The following is a 20,380-nucleotide window of genomic DNA, read 5'->3' as shown; positions in this document are numbered from 1 at the left end:
TTTCAATCTACATCTGACTTAATCACAAATTTTACAAACCTTTTTGCTTTCTTTAAATTAATACTTTTTTACCGTCTTGTTTTAAAATCAGAGAAAAGCATTAATATGTCACAATGATTTTTTTTTCAATACATTATTTTTGTTTGAACTAATGCCAGATAAGTCAAGGATTCAGTCAAAGTCATTTAAATGTAATATTTTATCGGTTGATTTAATAACACTTATGTTAAACAAATATACAAGCCACAACACGAAATTTCTTTTACCTTTACCCATAATCCAACAACATTTATATTTGGATTAACTTCCTTGTATGATCTCAAAACTATGTCTAATTTGCTAGAAACAACTCTTATAATCGAAAGTCAACATAAATATAGGAACAAAGAAACGAATCTAAACAATAGCAGATGGAGCAATACATATAGCCAGTCGTTTTTAAATTCATAATAAGCAATACTGGTGAGGAGCTATGCTTTGTGTTTATGGAATTTTACACTGCTGATTTTCAATTTGTTATTGCAGCAAATTTCATGAATTCAGAGCTGACAGATATTCATTTTCATAAAATGAAAATGATAACAGTATGTTAGCTATTCGAACATTCAACAGTTAGAAGAAATTAATTGTTATTCTTTCATAATGGCGAGAATATAAGCCAAGTGAAAAAGTGAAAGTATTTTCAATATATTACGTGTCCCACTGGGATAGATTTATTCAGACATCAGTGATGCATCTAAACACATATCTATTTTAATACCCCACTACAATGAGTAACAGCACTCGCGAAGCTCAGGAATTGTTACGCTTATTTAAATGTGTCGTCGACACAGGCACTGACGTTCTCGCTGCTTTTGCTAAAGTTAAACTTTTACCAACATTCAACGGAAATTTTAAACAATTTCTTGATGATAAAAAACATGAAATATTTCACCTCTGGCAATCTAAAAAGCTATCATGTTGTGAGTGTCCACCAGCCGGTTACAACTTTAAACGTAAGAGTCATATGGATAACTGGATATTTAAAAAGATTTATGATGATAGTGGTCCTGAGGAAAGGAGACATATTATCCGTAATAGCGGAAATGTTGTGCAAGTATGTCTACACAAATATATCACACGAAATATTGCAATTGACGAGCTTGATATTAGTGTAATATCGTTTCTTCTTCGGAATTTGTCAGTATTATCCCAAAACGAGACCAGTTCATTGGATACGATTACCACAACACGAAGTCAGATTTGTCATGCTTATTCAATGAACTGCCTTCCATTGATTTTCCTGAATACAGCATGGACTGCATTAGAGAATGTTTTAGTAGACCTGGCGGATCCTTCGTACAAAGGGATGACCCGAAAACAAATCAAGTACTTGCGCAAAGTAGATTTAGAGAAGGAAGAAATAACAGAATTGACGAAACACGTTGAGGAGCTGAATATTGTAAGTATATATATGTGCTTGATTTATTTCTAAAATACAACAAAGCTAGCTAGCAATCTTGACCTCTATAATTATGAACAAATCTTTACAATGAAAGGGTCACAAAAGTATCATAAGGTATATCGTAAGGCATACTTTAAGACTATTTCTGAAATTATGTTAACATTATAATTCATATTTTACTCACTGATGATATATCTGAAAAAAGATAAAATTTTCTCACAAAAAACTCCAATATATCAATGCAAGCAGTCTGTAAATTTTCAAGGATTTGAATTGAACACTTTAAGAGGATTTTATCACACAAACAGGAGTTGTCGTTTGTAAATTTTGTTGAGCAGTTAGTTCGACTTACCATTTGCGGGAAGGATAAAACAAATGTCAAATCCTCCCTCGTAGATACAATGCACAAATAACTAATCATTGGCATAAAAAAAGAGAATTAGATCATTAGATAAAACTAGATAATTTTGTACAACAAGGATCAAAAAGTTATTCATCATGCATATGTTGTTTAGATAAGAACAACATATCGTGGTTTGATACATCTCGATAGGTGAATGCAACAACCTCGCAAGTAAAAAAAATAAGAGGCCAAAGGTATCAAAGGGACATTCAAAGTCATAAGTCGAAATTAATTTGACAACGCCATGGCCAACAGACAAACAGACAAACAACTGTACACAAAACAACAAAGAAGACCAAAGACTGGGCAACACGAAGCCCACCAAAACAATGGGGTGATCTTAGGTGTAAATAAAGTCACAATTTCAAAAAGTTGAAAAAGATATTCAATAGGCTGTAAAAAATCCAAATTTCATCATACATTTACGTAACAAGCATACATGTTTGTTAAAAAATAAAGAAGCTACTAAAAGACAAAAAAATCACGAACATCATCAAAAGATGGAGATCATCTGAAGTGCTCCGGAATGGTATGTAGATCCTGTTCCACTATTGGCACCCGTAATGTTTCTCATTCATGTACATAGTAAGTATAAATATCGGTTATAAATGATGTGAAAAACTTCAAATCTCTGAACTCATTTCTTTAAGCATGATCGGTCATTCAAATTCACAATTGGTTGGGCCTTGCAAAGGTGCAAAATAATAAATCAAATGATACGTCCAAAAGTCATATGTCTGGGAAAGTCCTTTTGGCATACTTATAAAAATTAATTAAGTTTCTCATACTAAGTTCACATTCAGCTTAACAATGCTGTGGAAAAGTTTCAAGCTGCAAATTCATTAATTAGGGCATACTTGGTCATTAAAATTTACAATTGGTTTGACCTTGCAAAGGGGAAAATATTGATTAAAATGACACGTCCAAGAAGTGCTAACTGATAAGTTACCGAAAGTTACTAAAAGATAACCTGATTTCCAAATTGTCGGGAAATTGTATGTTTCTTTATGATGGTTTACGTCAACTTCTGCAAAAAAAAAAAAACAAATACCCTGATAGGATACTGGCTCAACAGACTCTTTTACGTCATTTGGTCTTATAACCAATCATACCACATGTTCGTTTTTATTTTGAGAAATGCAAGCAACTTACATTTAAGCACTTTACCTGGTTCTTTAATGATACAGTATGGGAAATGTTATTGTTAAATTCTGATATCAACAACGTTTAGAATTGATATTTTTGTATAGACAAACGTTCAATAGGTTATGGAATTCGATTATTTTCTGAGACGAAGGTAGTTTACATTAAATTCCGAATACATCTGCTTATATAGATGCAGGGTGAAAACTAAAATGAAAATGCAGGTACACTGTCCTTAACATTAAACTTTGCTGAAAAAAATGTTCAGAAAATGTCTTGCTAACATTATCATAGTGATCTAAATTCATACCAAGTCGCTTCCGGTTGTGTTACTGCCCTTCAAGATTGGATACAATTTGGTTTACAATATTGTTTAAGTACAGGTATTGCATGAAGTATTTGACATACAGAAAGTAAACAACGGTATAATCAAAAATGGATTTACAAATTGTGAAAATCAGATCTTAAAAGCCAAAAAAGAAATAATCCAGAACACAGATAAGAAATTAGGTATGATAAAATAATATTCATACAACTATCTGTTTTGTGGGCAAAACAAATTACTATATATTACAGAAGATTGTTATATAAAAGAAAGGCAGATGAACATTTTTTCCACTATGATGTAAACATAACGCGCGTCTGTCATACCAAATTATAAGCCTGATTTCGTTAATGAGTTTTTGCATTTGAAATAACAAATAAAGACCATCAAGTAGCTATTCAGCACATGTTGTACAGGAATTCAAATCTGTTAATACATAAGATCATCTTATGTTTGTTTTAAAACAACGACGAATAACTCTATGAATTATACTCCCAAGTTAGAATTATAAAAGTCAGCACATTTATGCATATAAAAAAAAGAAGATGTGGTATGATTGCAATTGAGACATCTCTCCACAAGAGACTAAATGACATAGAAATTAAAACAACTATAGGTCACCGTACGGCCTTCAACAATGAGCAAAACCCATACCGCATAGTCAGCTATAAAAGGCCCCGAAATGACAAATGTAAAACAATTCAAACGAGAAAACTAACGGCCTGATTTATGCACAAAATAAAGAACGAAAAACAAATATGATACATAGCAATAAACTACATCCACTGAATTACAGGTTCCTGACTTGGGACAGGCACATACAGAATGTGGCTTGGTTAAACTAGTTTGAAGGAGCCAACCCTCCCCTAACCTGGGACAGTGGTGTAACAGTACCACATAAGAACAAACAAACTATAAAAATCAGTTGAAAAGACCCCCAAGGGTGACTGGGGAATGGAAGTATGGTCACCATTGGTCTTCCTCCGACCGGCAGTAAAACCCTAGCCAAAGTGGGGCGTCCTTTTGGCTGTGCGGGATGTACAAATTTGCAGCCACGTCCGGTCAGAATGGGGACGTTAAATCCGATGCCTCGTGTAAAGAAAGTGCCAAGCTCTTTGCACGTTAAGAACCCTTGCAACAACTCTTTGAGGGGTCCGTAGGTGACCTGTTGCAATGCCAAATTTCGGTCCCTATCCAATATACCCTCATTATCCGTGGCCGTCTAAATTTCTCAGATCTAAATCCCGGACACCTCTATCACAGAACTTACCTATTGTATTTATTGTTAATTTGTTCTTGTTCTGAATATGCATGAAATATTTGCCACTGGACGTTAAGCAACCAATAATCAATCAACCAGTTGAAAAGAGGATTATCGATTTGTCCTGAAGAATAACAATATTTCGACTTAGGAGGACACCATTCAAGTAATATAGAATAAATGAACTTTAAAACAAAACATCCACTGTTTTCATAACGGACGAAAAATTGAACACGATCAAAACCTTTTTAATTAACATAAGCGAAAATGAGAAAACAGGTACACCAGGTTCAGTTAAAGATTACAATGTCAGTTATAACTTGTGTCGTCTTGGGTCCGGAAAATTAATTGTGTGTTTTAGCTAAAGATGTAATAATTCTTACACGGTTTATCTTTACTTATTTTTAATCAAGAATAAAAGCAATAGCAGTGGAGTTTTCAGAAAAATCATCTGTGTTCAAAACGTGTTTGATTTATTTCCTGCTTGATGTCGTCGCAACGAATATCATGTTTTTACACGGCTGAACATTCTTGTTTGGTTTCTTACTTGCTGATAAATAAGCATAGATCATTGGTTTCATGTTTCGCGTGCGGATTAGAAAAATACTTATATTGTCGAAAAACTCATATGGCCCGGCCCTTTCATAACCAAACGAGTATATACTCATATGGCCCGGCCCTTTCATAACCAAACGAGTATATACTCATATCGTCTGACCATACACGTATAGTTGGACCATATGAGTATACTCATAGGTCATAACCATATACCCGTATGGTTCTAATACTTGTATGGTCTGGAACATATTGCAATCGTTTAATAATTTTCTATACATTATCGTGACCGAGAAACTCGTTTTATATGACTTAACATGTAAAAATCATTATGTACATTTTTTGTGTGATAAATATAGTAATTAAAAAAAGAATTTTTGATATATGTTGTTTACGGGATTTCCAGAATTTTGAAATCGTGTGTAGAAAAATCCAATGAATGATGTCATTAGAAATTAATTGTAGAACAGTGTGCAGCAGCATTTCTTTAACAGGAGAGACTATCCGTTATAAGCTTTTTTTATTTTAACGTCGATAGATTGAGAAAAAGAGTAAAAATACTTGCATCATACAATTATATGATTCTAATGTCAGTAAACTTTTATGCATTTCTGTATCAGCATAATTGATATCTTTTCGTTAATCTTTTCAAAGCTGAAATGACAGAAGAAATACATCATCTGAAAGCAACGATTAGTATACTAATAGAACAAAATCCAAGAAGAAATGAATCTAAAAAAACAAAAAACACACAATTATGAACACATAGGTAAATATCAGGGGCGGATCCAGATGAGGGCGTAATGGGCGTACGCCCCCTTTAAAAAAAAAAAAAAAAAAAAAAAAAAAAAAAACTATCGTAATCTGCTTATTTTGTATTGAATATGGCAATTAATGCATTTCACAGTTATTTTATGTTTTTTAGCAAAAGAAAGGTCCAAAAAAATTTTAGGCGAAAGATTTGATTCTACGCCCCCTCTTTCATATATCCTAGAAACGCCCCTGAATATTGTAAAGCAAAAGCGTTACAACATATGTAGGTTATAATGAGGTCAATCATATCTCTATATCAGACGTGATTGATTCATTAGGACCATCCATACAAATTTTATTACAAGCGTGTTTTTTTTTTAGGAACAAATGATGATTGTTTCTCTTCAATCGTAAAGATGTTACCAATATCAAAAACAACAAATGGATTTTGACAAAATTAGTCAATCGCTCATAACCCAATCTAGACAATTCTTGGTAATTTTTCAGGAGTTTATCAACAACGGTGTCACATTAAATACCTCGATTATAAGTGTATGACTGTTGATTTAATATTGTGTTCGTTTAAGTGTTAAAAATAACTGTTTTAAGTGCTTTTAAATGATATAAAAAGAATTAACCCCCTTATATGAATTATTTAAATAGTAAACTTAACAAAGCATCCCCAAATTTCCTTCGTCAATGCAAAACAAGCATTGTACTTGGAACTAGTATAGCCGGGTAAAATAGAGTTCAATCAAGAAGGAATATTTCGCTCCTTAAACTTTTATTTTAGCAGTCCGGCAAGACCGAACAACAAACCCCAAACCAAATGTAAAGTAACATACAAACAATAACAATTTATATAAGCACAAGCAATTAAAGGATTGAGAAGATTAACATATGCCAAATGGAAATAACAATAGATTAAAAGAGTAATTAGTGTCCGACACGTATTCGTAAGTTATTGTCCAAACTGTCACAGAGAATAAATAATTAAATGAATAGAGTAAATGAATTTAAGTCCTTTGTCCAAGATTATGACACATAATCCGTGTAAAACACTTATGCCTTAATTTACGACAAAGTTCAGAATAATAAAATAAATGCAAAACAAGAATATACATTAAAACAATTGAATTCATAAAATGTTGTTTAAAAACTAATTTCATTGCACAGTCCAAATTGTCCGGTCATATATTCCCGCGGCCCTTGAAGACACGACCCGGGTCTTACTGTTCATCTGAAATTGTTCCGAAAGTTTCGTCTGTGGTTGTGGCGTCCTCTGTAACTATAGTTTTGGTTTGAATAGTTATCTCTCTTGTTTTTTTCCGAAAATTGTCCAATTCGTCTTCTAGTTTGGTGATTCGATCCCGCATATGTTCTTTATCGCGTTGTAGATTAAATTGCTTATCGATTGCTTCACATCTTTGATCGTACAGCCCAAAATTAGATTCTTCAAGGTTATCAATGCGTTCACGTAATTTTTCCATTTCCTTTTGGTCATCTGCGTTTTGTTTTTGAAGTTTTTCTAGATTGCTAACAACACTGGTATGCTTTTGATTTAATTCTTTAAATTTCTTTTCATTGTGTACACTTTTAATTTTGAATTTAACTCTCTCGGAATTCACTCGGTCGTGCCTGAGTCTTACGTTATCTATGAATTCGTTGTTATATTCTAAGGTTGGAAAGAAGTCCATCAGTTCTATGGTATTAAGTTCCGCACAAGGAAACATTGACATAGCAATCTGTTCTTTGAATTTTCTCATTCTTTCTGCGTCACGACGTAACTTAGATTTCGATTTAACCTTAACAACTTTCACGTCCGGTTGTTTGTGAAAATTACACATTCTGGCGTAATGTCCAAAACTTCTGCACTTATAGCAAAATGACGTTTTTGCTATACATTGTCTAAAATGAAATTGATTGTTCACAGTCTTTCCACAAAACTTACATAGGTAGTTATCCATATGTTGAAAATTTCTTATCTGAAAGGTAGTTCCATGATCAGACATCTGGTATCTCCAGTCTCGGCCAAAATTTCAGGTTCTCCGCGTATCCATTTTTCTGTTTGCTGGGGGATCAGCTTCACAGGTAGAACAAGGTACCCGATAGATGCGTTGCCCGGATGTCCTAATATCAGATATAGCCGGGTAAAATGGCGTTCCGGCTAAATGGAAATCAAGAAGGAATATTTCGCTCCTTAAACTTTTATTTTAGCAGTCCGGCGAGACCGAACAACAAACTCCAAACTAAATGTTAAGTAACATACAAACAATAACAATTTATATAAGCACAAGCAATTAAAGGATTAAGAAGATTAACATATGCCAAATGGAAATAACAGATTAAAAGAGTAATTAGAGTCCGACACGTATTCGTAAGTTATTGTCCAAACTGTCACAGAGAATGAATAATTAAATGAATAGAGTAAATGAATTTAAGTCCTTTGTCCAAGATTATGACACATAATCCGTGTAAAACACTTATGCCTAAATTTACGACAAATTTCAGAATAATAAAATAAATGCAAAACAAGAATATACATTAAAACAATTGAATTCATAAAATGTTGTTTAAAAACTAATTTCATTGCACAGTCCAAATTGTCCGGTCATACTAGGAATAACCTCACAGTGTTCAAACCACACTTACAGAAACATTTATTTTCTTTTAAGTCGTCTTTCATATTTCTTGTTTATTCGCGTACCAAAATGACATGTAGCATATATTAAACAGAAAGTTCCAAGTATAGTATGGACGAAACGAGTAGTGAAGAAGTGTATGCTCAACAAGAAGCAAAACCAAAGAGAAAGTCTGAAGGTATGTTTGTAATTACATCTCATTAATTTGTATATCATCATAGAAACTTCACATATAAGATTTATTTGAATTAAGTTAACAGGACAATTAAAACTTGTAGCAGGAAAATTTACTGAACAATTCAAATTATCATGGACTGATAAAAAAAAGATTTTTCAAATTGATTTATTTAGTATCATCATATACTATTTATACAATGTAAACATAACTTTGATTATACATGCTAATTATGACACATGAAAGGTGAACGTTAGTTGTCGGTATTGTAAATCTGTTCTTAAACGAACTTTATATAACAAGCTAAGGGAAACACAACATGAATTATTTACCATAAATGAGAAACACAACATACATTTTTTACCATGAATGAGAAACACAACATACGTTATTTACCATGAATGAGAAACACAAATGTTTTTTTTTACCATGAAATATATGTACATGCGATCGCAAGGAGCGTTGATTTTCGGGTCCTAATAAAGGAAAATATACAGAAAAAGAAACATCAACGACACAGCAACCAAACAAGACAAAACCTGATGACTATGTAGTTTATCAATAGACAAAAAGAAAATGTAAGGTATAACAATGAATATATCTTTATTGCAGATATAAGGCACATTCGCGCTATCTGTCATGTCGAAGGTGAAGAATTAGATGAACAGTCAGCTGTGCAGTTGTTGCCGGAAAACAAACATAGTTTTCCCCCAGACATGTGCTTTAAGATTAATAAAGCCGAGAAAAGGTGCCTCCTTCTAGAGTTAAAAGCAACTTCAAAAAATTATCAAGACATAGAATCGTTTCGAATGGCTTTGAGGGTATTGATTATTCAAATTGCTCTTGCTGGGAAAATTGTTATCAACAAACCAAGTACAATAACTTTGAAGTTGATATTCAACTAGAGGCTCTCAAGAGCCTGTGTCGCTCACCTGATTCTACTTTGGATTTGGAAATCATGTAAAAATAGATTAAAATCATAACAGATACCCTAATAATGAGTGATAGGCCAAATTTGGTTTAATATTGGTCCTGTAATTTAATAAAAAATCCTGGTGGCCATCTTGAACAGTAAATCGGCAACAAAGTAGCAACACTTCATCAGCACCTCATAAGAAACATTTATGCCATGTTTTGGTTTCATTCCATTCAGTGCACCTCTAGAAGAAGCATTTGTATGTATTTCCCATAGGGTCTTATGTTAAAGGAAGTCCCCCCATTGGCGGCCATCATGGACGAAGGATCAGCTTCAAAGTAACAAAACTTTGTTAGCACCTCATAAGGAACATTCATGCCATGTTTGGTTTCAATCCATTCAGTATGTGGTTCTCTAAAAGAAGACATTTGTATGTATTTCCCATAGGGTCCTATGTTAAACTAAGTCCCCCGCTGGCGGCCATCTTGGATAATGGATCAGCTTCAAAGTAACAACACTTGGTCAGCACCTCATAAGGAACATTCATGCCATGTTTGGTTTCATTCCATTCAGTGGTTCTCTAAAAGAAGACATTTGTATGTATTTCCCATAGGGTCCTATGTTAAACTAAGTCCCCCGCTGGCGGCCATCTTAGATTATGGATCGGCTTCATAGTAATAACACTTGGTCAGCACCTCATAAGGAACATTCATGCCATGTTTGGTTTCATTCCATTCAGTGGTTCTCTAAACGTAAAAGACGTTTGTATGTATTTCCCATAGGGTCCCATGTTAAACTAATCCCCTGCTGGCGGCCATCTTGGATTATGGTTCGGCTTCAAAGTAACAAAACTCGGTCAGCACCTCATAAGAAACATTCATGCCATGTTTGGTTTCATTCCATTCAGTGGTTCTCTAAAAGAAGACATTTGTATGTATTTCCCATAGGGTCCAATGTTAAACTAAGTCCCCTGCTGGCGGCCATCTTGGATTATGGATCAGCTTCAAAGTAACAACACTTGGTCAGCACCTCATAAGGAACATTCATACCATGTTTGGTTTCATTCCATTCAGTGGTTCTCTAAAAGAAGACATTTGTATGTATTTCCCTTAGGGTCCTATGTTAAACTAAGTCCCCCGCTGGCGGCCATCTTGGATAATGGATCAGCTTCAAAGTAACAACACTTGGTCAGCACCTCATAAGGAACATTCATGCCACGTTTGGTTCCATTCCATTCAGTGGTTCTCTAAAAGAAGACATTTGTATGTATTTCCCATAGGGTCCTATGTTAAACTAAGTCCCCCGCTGGCGGCCATCTTGGAAAATGGATCAGCTTCAAAGTAAAAACACTTGGTCAGCACCTCATAAGGAACATTCATGCCATGTTTGGTTTCATTCCATTCAGTGGTTCTCTAGAAGAAGTTCAAAATGTAAAAAGTTAACTACGACGACGGACGACGACGACGACGACGACGGACGACGGACGCCAAGTGATGAGAAAAGCTCACTTGGCCCTTCGGGCCAGGTGAGCTAAAAATGATCTCACGGAAGGTAATGTTATTGTTATGAATTATCTAACCAATAAAGTACCAGTCTAAGAAAATTTAAGAGGATGCATTTCTTTAACAACAACGAAACATTAAATTACCTTCCCACTTCGTCCGGGGAAAAAAAATGTTAAGCTTCTGATGTCGAAAGATGAAAATGGGTAATTTTGTCTCTTTTCAATTTTTCAAAAGTTTAAAATTCCTGTTTATATTCATTGCTCATCCACCCCATTTCCCATTTTTGGAAGTACTTTTATGACAGCAATATTATTCATCTTTAGACATATATCTATTTATAATTTCAAGTTTTGTTTTTGTTAACACAAGCAGTTTAACAAAGTTTTGATATACCAACACTTAATTATAAATCTCATGAATAAATATTATCCCTGCAACTTTATAGGCTTTCAAAAAACTAATCACAGCCACATGTTCTGATGTTCCTTAAACTGCAAGATTATTAATCATCAGGTGTAGTAAAAAGGACTATATTTCAATCTTTACAACATTCAGTGAAGTAAAAAGCTATCATCGACATAAATGACCTTAATTACCAACCCCATCTTAAGAATTGACAGCATTTACATTAAATTTCTTTGTGCTGACATTCGAATAAGCTTCACTCACACTTACATATATATTAAAGAATTACCTCTAGTATCAAGTTATTCTAATCTATTTTCGAACTTTTCCCTTTCTATTCCCGGAGTCATGTGTCGATCTAAGAATATCGAGTAAAAAATTGAACGTCGTATTGAGCAAAAATCACAGGATGACAATAACCGTACATCGATTGATTTTATGGGAAATGTCTACTCTAATCCGTCTTAGTCCTTCATTGTTCAATGAAGATTACAATGAACGGTAAATCTGAGGATATTGGATACCAAAGCTTCACAAAATTCCGTACAAACAACGGTACATTGCCGTCTCATCTGCATGTTCTACAAAGGAATTGTCCATTAGATTGACAAAACATCTGTCTGCAGTGAAAGAGGGTTTTCAAAAATACAATGTATTGTGAAACTGTTTACTCGGGTAGTGGTTTTTTAAAAAACACTAAAGAACTTTTGGATTATTTTAAATCTCGATCTTTCTCTAAACGTAATTCTATCAAAACTTTAAATCTTCATCCCTGTTTACCACCATTCCCCTATCAAATTGAAACAAATCGTCCGCAAGAAATCATCCTCAATGTTTTTCAATCTAAAATAGGTTAGCATACGCTATAAATTATAGCTTTGGGATACCATGCGGCATATTTTGTTTACAGTGAACAAAAAGGTAAAACATGCTGCACAGAGGAATAAGTGATCAGTATGCTGGAGTTTCTTATTGACAACATATTTGTTGAATTTAGAGGGAAACAAAATGTAGGCATTCCTATAAGAACGAACTATGAGCTTCTCCTTGTTGACCTCTTCTAATTTTCATAATAGTCGGAGTTCCTTCAGACACTTGTCAAAACAAGAAAATCAAAGAAACCAGATCAGTTAATGTCACATTCAGATATATTGATGATGTTCTTTCCATTAACATTCCAAACTTTTCTAAAGGGGTTCCATTAATATCTCCTCTAGAACTATAAATTAAAGAAACAACAAATACGGCTTCTCCAGCCTTATTTTTAGATGTATACCTCAAATTTGACATAAGCGGTCATATCAGTGCCAGAATCTATGACAAACGAGACGATTTTAATTTTGAAATTATCAATTTCCCCCAACTTAGCAGCAATATACCAACTTCACCTGCATATAGGATATAGATTTCCCAACTCAGTCGGTATTCAAGAGATTGCAGCTGCTACTTAAACTTTATAAAACGTCTCCAATGTCTGAGCAGAAAGTCGACGAACCAGGTTTATGTTCGTTTCGTCCTTTTTCTGAAAAAAAGTTCACCAGAAAATACCCAGACTTATACGATATTTTACTTTTTAGGCGGAAATTTCTTCAACCTGGAGCAATTTAACTATATTCATTACTTTTGACATTTCAAGCAATATAAAGAACGCCAAACAAAGTGAAGTTTCTTAATATTTATTTGTTTCGTGTATGCTATAAATATACGTCACAAATTCAATACCACATTAACCTATATCTAAAATGACACGTTTGCACCCCACACGTTCGCCCCCTGGGTTCGTTAGCACCCTATTTTTTTTTATTCAAATACTGGTTGAATTATTTGATGTTTTTTTATGTATTAATCCAAATATTTAAATTTTCATTAATAAAAATTCGGGAATTTTTAAATGAAATATTTTTTTTTTGTGATTTGATGATTAATGATTAAGTGTTAATTAGGTATAATTACTATTATTTAGTATTTACATAGCCAAATTTGGTATCGTTCTGTGATTGAAAATCATGATTGTTGTTATGACTAGCATTGATGTAAATACAACATGTAGTTAGCTTGGTATGATTAAAATCAAAGAAGATTTGGTATCTTCCGCCTTTCTTTTTAATACAAGTCTTTAATCAAGGATTTGTATAGTCTTACTATACAAATCCTTGCTTTGATGAATGAACTTTGTCTTAATCTTCATACATATCTTTTATTCATGATTCATTGTGTCAAAATAATTAATAAAACACTAAAGGAAACAATACATTTTAAGAATATTACTTTATTTTGAGGAAACAATACAAAAAACTGATTAAAAATGTATTCAACACAAAACCTATGAAAAGGGTGCGAACTGACCCAGGGTGCAAACGTGTGGGGTGCGAACGTGAATGGGGACGAACGTGAATGGGAGCGAACGTGATTTTGGGCGAACGGACCTGGATTCGGAAGATACCAAGACCTTGTTGATAAATATTTCGTATCAACTTCACAAATAAAACACGATGGTCTTGAAGTATAGATTCTAGGTTCTGACGTTGTTTATCATCTTAGTAACGTGTTATAGTATTCTGTTATTTGTCTTTGTAAATTATTATTTTTACTGTTTAGTCTATTTTTGGCAATATGCATTTGACGTGGCTCGGTACTTATACATCCCGTCATTGTGTTATTGTGCTATGGTAAATTTTTGTATTCTTGTCTTCAATTTTTGCTAATGTGCTTTGTCTATATGCCTTTTTGTTTATCTTTGTCAACATATTTGTTTGTTTTTATAGTGATTAAGATTATAACACAATGTAAATGTTGACTGCTGTACCCCTATTTTTGACATTTTTACCTATTATGTCTGTTTGTTTTGTTCACACATCGATGTCAATATAATGAAATTTTATTCGACAACCATACAAGTGAGAGGTTTAGCTAGCTATGAAACCAGGTTTAATCCACAATTTTCTACATAAAAAAATGCCTGTACCAAGTCAGGAATATGACAGTTGTTATCCATTGGTTTGATAATTTTGAGCTCTTGATTTGTATTATTTACTTAGGGAATGATGATTTCAAATGTCGAAAAAAAAAGAAAAAAAAAAAAAAAACTCACCGTGTAATAAATTCAAAACGCACTCGACGACGTTTGTTTTTACTTTTTTCAATTACCAAATTTTACTAAGTTGATGATATTGTTTTATATCGAGGAGAGAAATTAATGCTTGACATTGCTTCTTGTTTACAAAGTACGTGCCATATTTATTACGTTGAATATATTGTGTATACAACATAATTTTTATTGATAAAGTTATAAATATATTGATAAAATTTTTAGTTTGATTTCCACCAACTAATGATGAAATATATAAAATTAAAATGCGGTATAAATCTTCAGGGTCGAAATTTAGAAATCACTTTGGCTATTATCCGAGGAGATATATATACAAACAATATCGGTACGTCAAATTTAGAGAGGCCCAATTTTTGATAAAGATTCTTGTTTTTGTGAATATAACATATCATTCATACTGCTGTTTATAACTGTCATTTGCAGCCGCAGCTAAACACTTCATACTTAAAACACAACAAAATAAAGTTTGACAAGTTGACGGCACATTATTATGTGACTGTTAAAATAATTTTCACAAGTTGTTGAAATGTGAACGGGCTAAATATAGAATTGGCGGACAATGGGAGTAGTGGAACACTCGTCCGTTGTTCCGACGTTTCTGTTAATAATGTTATGAAAAAAGAGAAGATACATATTTCCTGTCTGTGCTTTTTCACATCTTCCATAGTGTTTGTTTTCTGTGGATGTGTTATTTTCATTTTATTATTACAGATGATATGAACGTAATTAAACAAATTTCTGGTCGTTCTTTTACCTCGCGAAGAATTGAAGGAAGTCTAACTTGTAAGTATTTCATGATAACTTATTGATGCTGGTACACGAATAAGTCGCTTAAATTAGAAAACAAAGAAAGATTATGATAAAAATATAACAAGATATGAAATATGCATCTATGAGACTGCAAACCCACGACAAAAATTACCCCCCCTCCCAAAAAACAAAAAAAAAAAACAAAAACAAAGCAAACCACAACTAAAGGACAAAAAGCAAACATCTTTATTGTTGATATTCGCATATCACATTTAGAATATAATTTAGACATAAAAAAGAGTAAGTAATACATGTACGTCCATTTCTAGAATTGAAAATAAAATTCAAGTACATGCAAAGCGTTTTGTGGTCGTACCGGCCAACAAAGCAGCCATCAATATGGTTGTTGTACGACGTAAACACTACACGGATGTCATTAATAATAAAATTAAACATTTAACTACATTCAAGGCTGTACGCTCCACAGATAGTCAAAATGAAAATAATCATGTCACTACCACAGCTCAGCTTAAGAACCCCCCCTGAACATTTGAAGGTTCCCACTATGTAATGATTACATAAACTTTACAAAAAAAAACCTATATAGTGTCTGGGACTCTCATGATAAATATTTTTGTTCACCTAATGTATGAAATGTAAAATATTAGCATAATGTTCAATTTGCATGCTCATATAAAAAAAATGTTGTTCATTGGTGACACGATTCGACTTTCTTTTTCGACTTGCATGAAAAGTAAAATATTAGCATAATATTCAATTTGCATGCTCATATAAAAAAATATTGTTTATTGGTGACACGATTCGACTTTCTTTTTCGATTTGTATGGAATGTAAAATATTAGCATAATGTTCAATTTGCATGCTCATATAAAAAATGTTGTTTATTGGTGACACAATTCGACTTTCTTTTTCGACTTGTAAAAAATGTTATGGTGACACGATTCGACTTTCTTTTTCGACTTGTAAAATTAGTTGAACAGGTTTTGTCTATTGTTAAGCATTCTACCTTTGCATTAATTCCACTTGAAATAGTGAAATTTCCAATGAGGTGACCAATGTCCAGGATACAAATCATTTGAGCTCTTTGAAACCTGTTAGAACAGTTTGAAGGAATAGGCAACACGCTTCTATGTATATGCTAATGGAATTTTTGTATCCTGTATAATACCATGGAAAAACATTGCTGCTTCAAAAAAATGTGTTATCAAAAGTTGGAACGGTAAATAGCTTAACACATTTTGTACACTTTTGTCCGTAGATGAAGTCTGTCTGTTGTCAATTTTGTCCAACAAAACCTTTATCAATAATAGCGAAACCAAGTCATTACAGACGTACGCCTGGTCATTATGAATAAGCCGCGCCATTCTGAACGAACTGGGCTATTATGGATTATCAGTTGTTATTAATCTGAATACATATTATGGGAAAATAGAAGTATTATGTAATTAAGAGTTCCAAATATCTTATTTGACCTATATTGAAATTAATATCTTTTGATAAAATCTTTTTAGAATATATAAAGATGAAACAAAGATTACAAGCCAAGATTCATTCAACTTTAAATTATGTTACATGAAATTTTGTTTTGCAATCGGGGGTCTCTTTAATCACAAAATCACCTATATATATGTATACCCCAGCTTTCATGGTAAAGCGGAGGTATAAAGTGATGGGAGTCCGTCCGTCCGGCTGTCTGTTCGTCTTATAGTCAGTTCGTCCGGTTGTGGTTTCGGTAGATATATTTCGCTTTTGTATCCACAACTCCAACCTCTTAACCACTTATCATAATGAAATGAAACCTCATATTCCTTACCATACAAGTCCAATTTGCACTTCATATTTTGTTTTTGGTAAAAATTATTTTTGTGGTTTCTATTTCCTAAACATGAACTTTTGTCATTATGTCATATGGGGTACCGATATTGTATCCGCAACTCCTCCTACTTTAAAACCAATTATCATGATATAATGAATCTTTCTTACATTCGATATCATATAAGGCTATTATGCAACTCGTATTTTGTTAATGGTTAAAATGTGGAATTCTCTAGTAAATATCTTTTCTCAAGATGATGGAAAACAAATCTTTCTGAAAGATATTTGTGTTTATTTCTTAGAGACAAAATAATAAAAACACACCCTTCCTTGATTTAAATGACTTTTTAAGCATACAAGTAGGTACAATATCATAACATCAATTATGTGAAAAGATTGGACATTTTAGTGACCACAACCGATATTTGACACACATTCAGTCTTCCCCTTTTTTGCGAATCCATTTCAAATTCTAGGATTCATTATTTTTTAACTATCTGAATGAATGCAAAGTTAATCTTATGTGTAATATTGTGTTTTTCACAGTTGTTTCGTTGTTGTCTTGTGGACAAATATCTGAAATCTTCGTCTCATCATCAATGATATTAATGGCTATATTTCGGGTATTACAAACACTCGTTTCTTTGCATAGATCAACTATTCGTAAATCTGAACATGGAACGAATACTTTATATCACGATACAAAAGTTGAAAAAATAAGCGAGATTGTATATCCCGCAATGCATGAAAAATGTGTTCTATTTCTGTAAATAACACGTGTTCGTGGTTGATCGGGGAAACATGTAGTAGTCCATCATGCAGTGTTACCCATTTAATGGATTGGTAAAAAACACAGGTAAAAAAAATTCCGTCATACGTAAATAAACAATTAAATTATTTATTCATATCCATATAAGGTAGTGTTCTCGACCTGTTTAATGAGTTCCTTTTCTACTATCAAAGAACCAATCTTTAACTTTTGTAATAAAACATGAAAATAGTGGAACTAACTATTTTTGGAGTGTAAAAAAATTTGTTTGATGATGAAGATAAATTACGTGTTTTTAATTGTTCATAAAATAGAGGCAAAAGATACCATAGGGACGTTCAAATTCTTAATATATGTTCTATATTTTGGTTCTTATTGACAGTATTGACCTTTTCACTCTTTATTCTACACTTCCACACATCTTATCAAACACAAGTTTTTCTTTTTAGTTGAATGGTCGTTTGATAAATCTGATTGCAAATTTATTTGCTGTTACTCATATAAAACTTTTTCTCTAACGGGAAAGGTAAATATCTTAGATATACGTACTGGAGATGCGATGACATGATTAAAGCTTTAAAGTTTCTGCTCGACAACTTTTATGCACGTGTGGGCAATAAAGTTTATCGACAGGTTGTAGGTATTCCCTATGGCACCAAGTGTGCCCCTTTTATAATACACACTTGTTCCTGTACTGTTTTGAATCACAGCGTACGGCCAAACTCAGTAAAGACCCGTCTAAATGCGATTAAATTGATATTCACAGAAAGGAGAAGGGTCTAATCCATCATAGAAATTAATCTGGCCCCCTCGAAATATCTCGAAGGAACACAGTTAATGGATTACACTATAAATACTATTATGTTATGTATTTTCCTTTATTATTATTAATCCGTGTATGAATATTAGTGGCAATGTATATTGATGTTTCAAAAAATAATATAGACTAGAGTATGGTTTGTCGTTTTTCTAAACAAACATTAAAAAAAAAGGAGTCAGATCTCTTGATCATATTCAATATATACAGATTCAAAATTTATAAAACCAAAGAATACAATGACGTACATGCAATTGTGACATCTCCGAGTAGTACAAAAACTGTTCCCTTAACGGAAGTCACTAACTGACATTCCTGGTGTATGAACGTCACGCCGTAAAAGACTCGTTTGCAAGGATGTCATTACCAGGATGAGCGTACCCATCAAAACGCATCGCTGACTTCCTAACCGAAATTAAAAAAAAAACCCATTTTAAATGGCGTTATTTAACCATTTATTAGATCTTGAGCACGATTGTGTTGTGTTTCAAGTACAATTTCAGCAGTGGATGCGCAGTAGCATCTGTTGAGATCTAATTTTGCCTACCAGCAGACGTCTAGGTTTCTCAGAAAGCTCGAAACAGATGACAGTAAGGGATTTTGACATAACAAAAATTGACATTTGAATTCAAAGGATCACTCCTCCTTGCCCTGGTTTAAGATGTGCCTTAACTTGATCCTGCTTCTGATAATATACATTAGTAAAAGTGACATAACATTACAACAAAAATCAAATACACAAGCTGTCTAAATAGGGTAGTTTTCGGAGTGGCGAAAGATACCAAATGGACATATATACTCATATGTCGAATTAAAAGTGGAAACAAAATGGCAAAAAAAATAAAAAAGACAAACAACAGTATACAAAAAAAAAAAACATCATAAAAAAACTTAAGATTAGGAAAAATGTACACCAAACAAAAAAAAAAAACGGATTTCATCTTAGTTACTCCCTAAGGGTAAGCAGATCCTGCTCTACATGTGGCCCCTGTCGTGTTGATCATGCTAGTACATACCTGAATTTGGTAGGTAACATACGAGGAAAAGAAGGCGGGATTGTGGTTACGACGAATAGAACATATCCGTCGTCAATGGGGTCGAGATGCACAATTAATTTCAAGTAAGCGGTAATAGTAGTCTTGCCTCAATCTTCAATGCATTAATTTAATAACTCCAAAGTTCTACACCTTTATTCAATAGTTCTTTGCTCTTCAAATCAGCACAAATGGATTATCTCAGTTACTTGCTAACGATTAAAACATGTCCAATGTCGCTGTAGAGAAATTGTATGTTTACACACTTTATTTCAATTCCACAATTTGAGGCACATTAGGGATATTGACCCATCTGTGGAACAGATATTCAATCAAAGTTAACCAACTCTTAATGGCGTCCGTAAAATGTTCGCAGAGTAATGATTTTAACGTCATCACTTGGAACTCTTGGTTTATTAGTTTTCTTTAAAAGTTACAACAATAATCAATTACCTTGTTGTTATAGATCCTCCAGTTAGAAAAGTTAACAAAGAACACAATTGCAAGAATTGCAAACATTTGAAGAAAGAGGTCATAC

General features: G+C 33.2%; 1 protein-coding gene across 1 annotated transcript; it reads left to right on the top strand.

The window, feature by feature from the left end:
• The first annotated feature begins 300 nt into the window (after positions 1-300).
• On the top strand, positions 301-9,936 carry LOC127723673 (uncharacterized). The gene is made up of 4 exons (XM_052230409.1): positions 301-1,441; positions 3,374-3,500; positions 8,621-8,704; positions 9,314-9,936. Exons 1-4 carry the CDS (start codon positions 770-772, stop codon positions 9,604-9,606), a joined length of 1,176 nt encoding a protein of 391 aa, XP_052086369.1. The 5' UTR covers positions 301-769; the 3' UTR covers positions 9,607-9,936.
• The last annotated feature ends 10,444 nt before the right edge of the window (positions 9,937-20,380 follow it).

This window comes from Mytilus californianus, unplaced genomic scaffold (genome assembly GCF_021869535.1).
Source record: "Mytilus californianus isolate M0D057914Y unplaced genomic scaffold, xbMytCali1.0.p SCAF_13, whole genome shotgun sequence".
In the NCBI taxonomy this organism is placed as follows: domain Eukaryota; kingdom Metazoa; phylum Mollusca; class Bivalvia; order Mytilida; family Mytilidae; genus Mytilus; species Mytilus californianus.
This window is presented reverse-complemented; position numbering and strand designations above follow the sequence as displayed.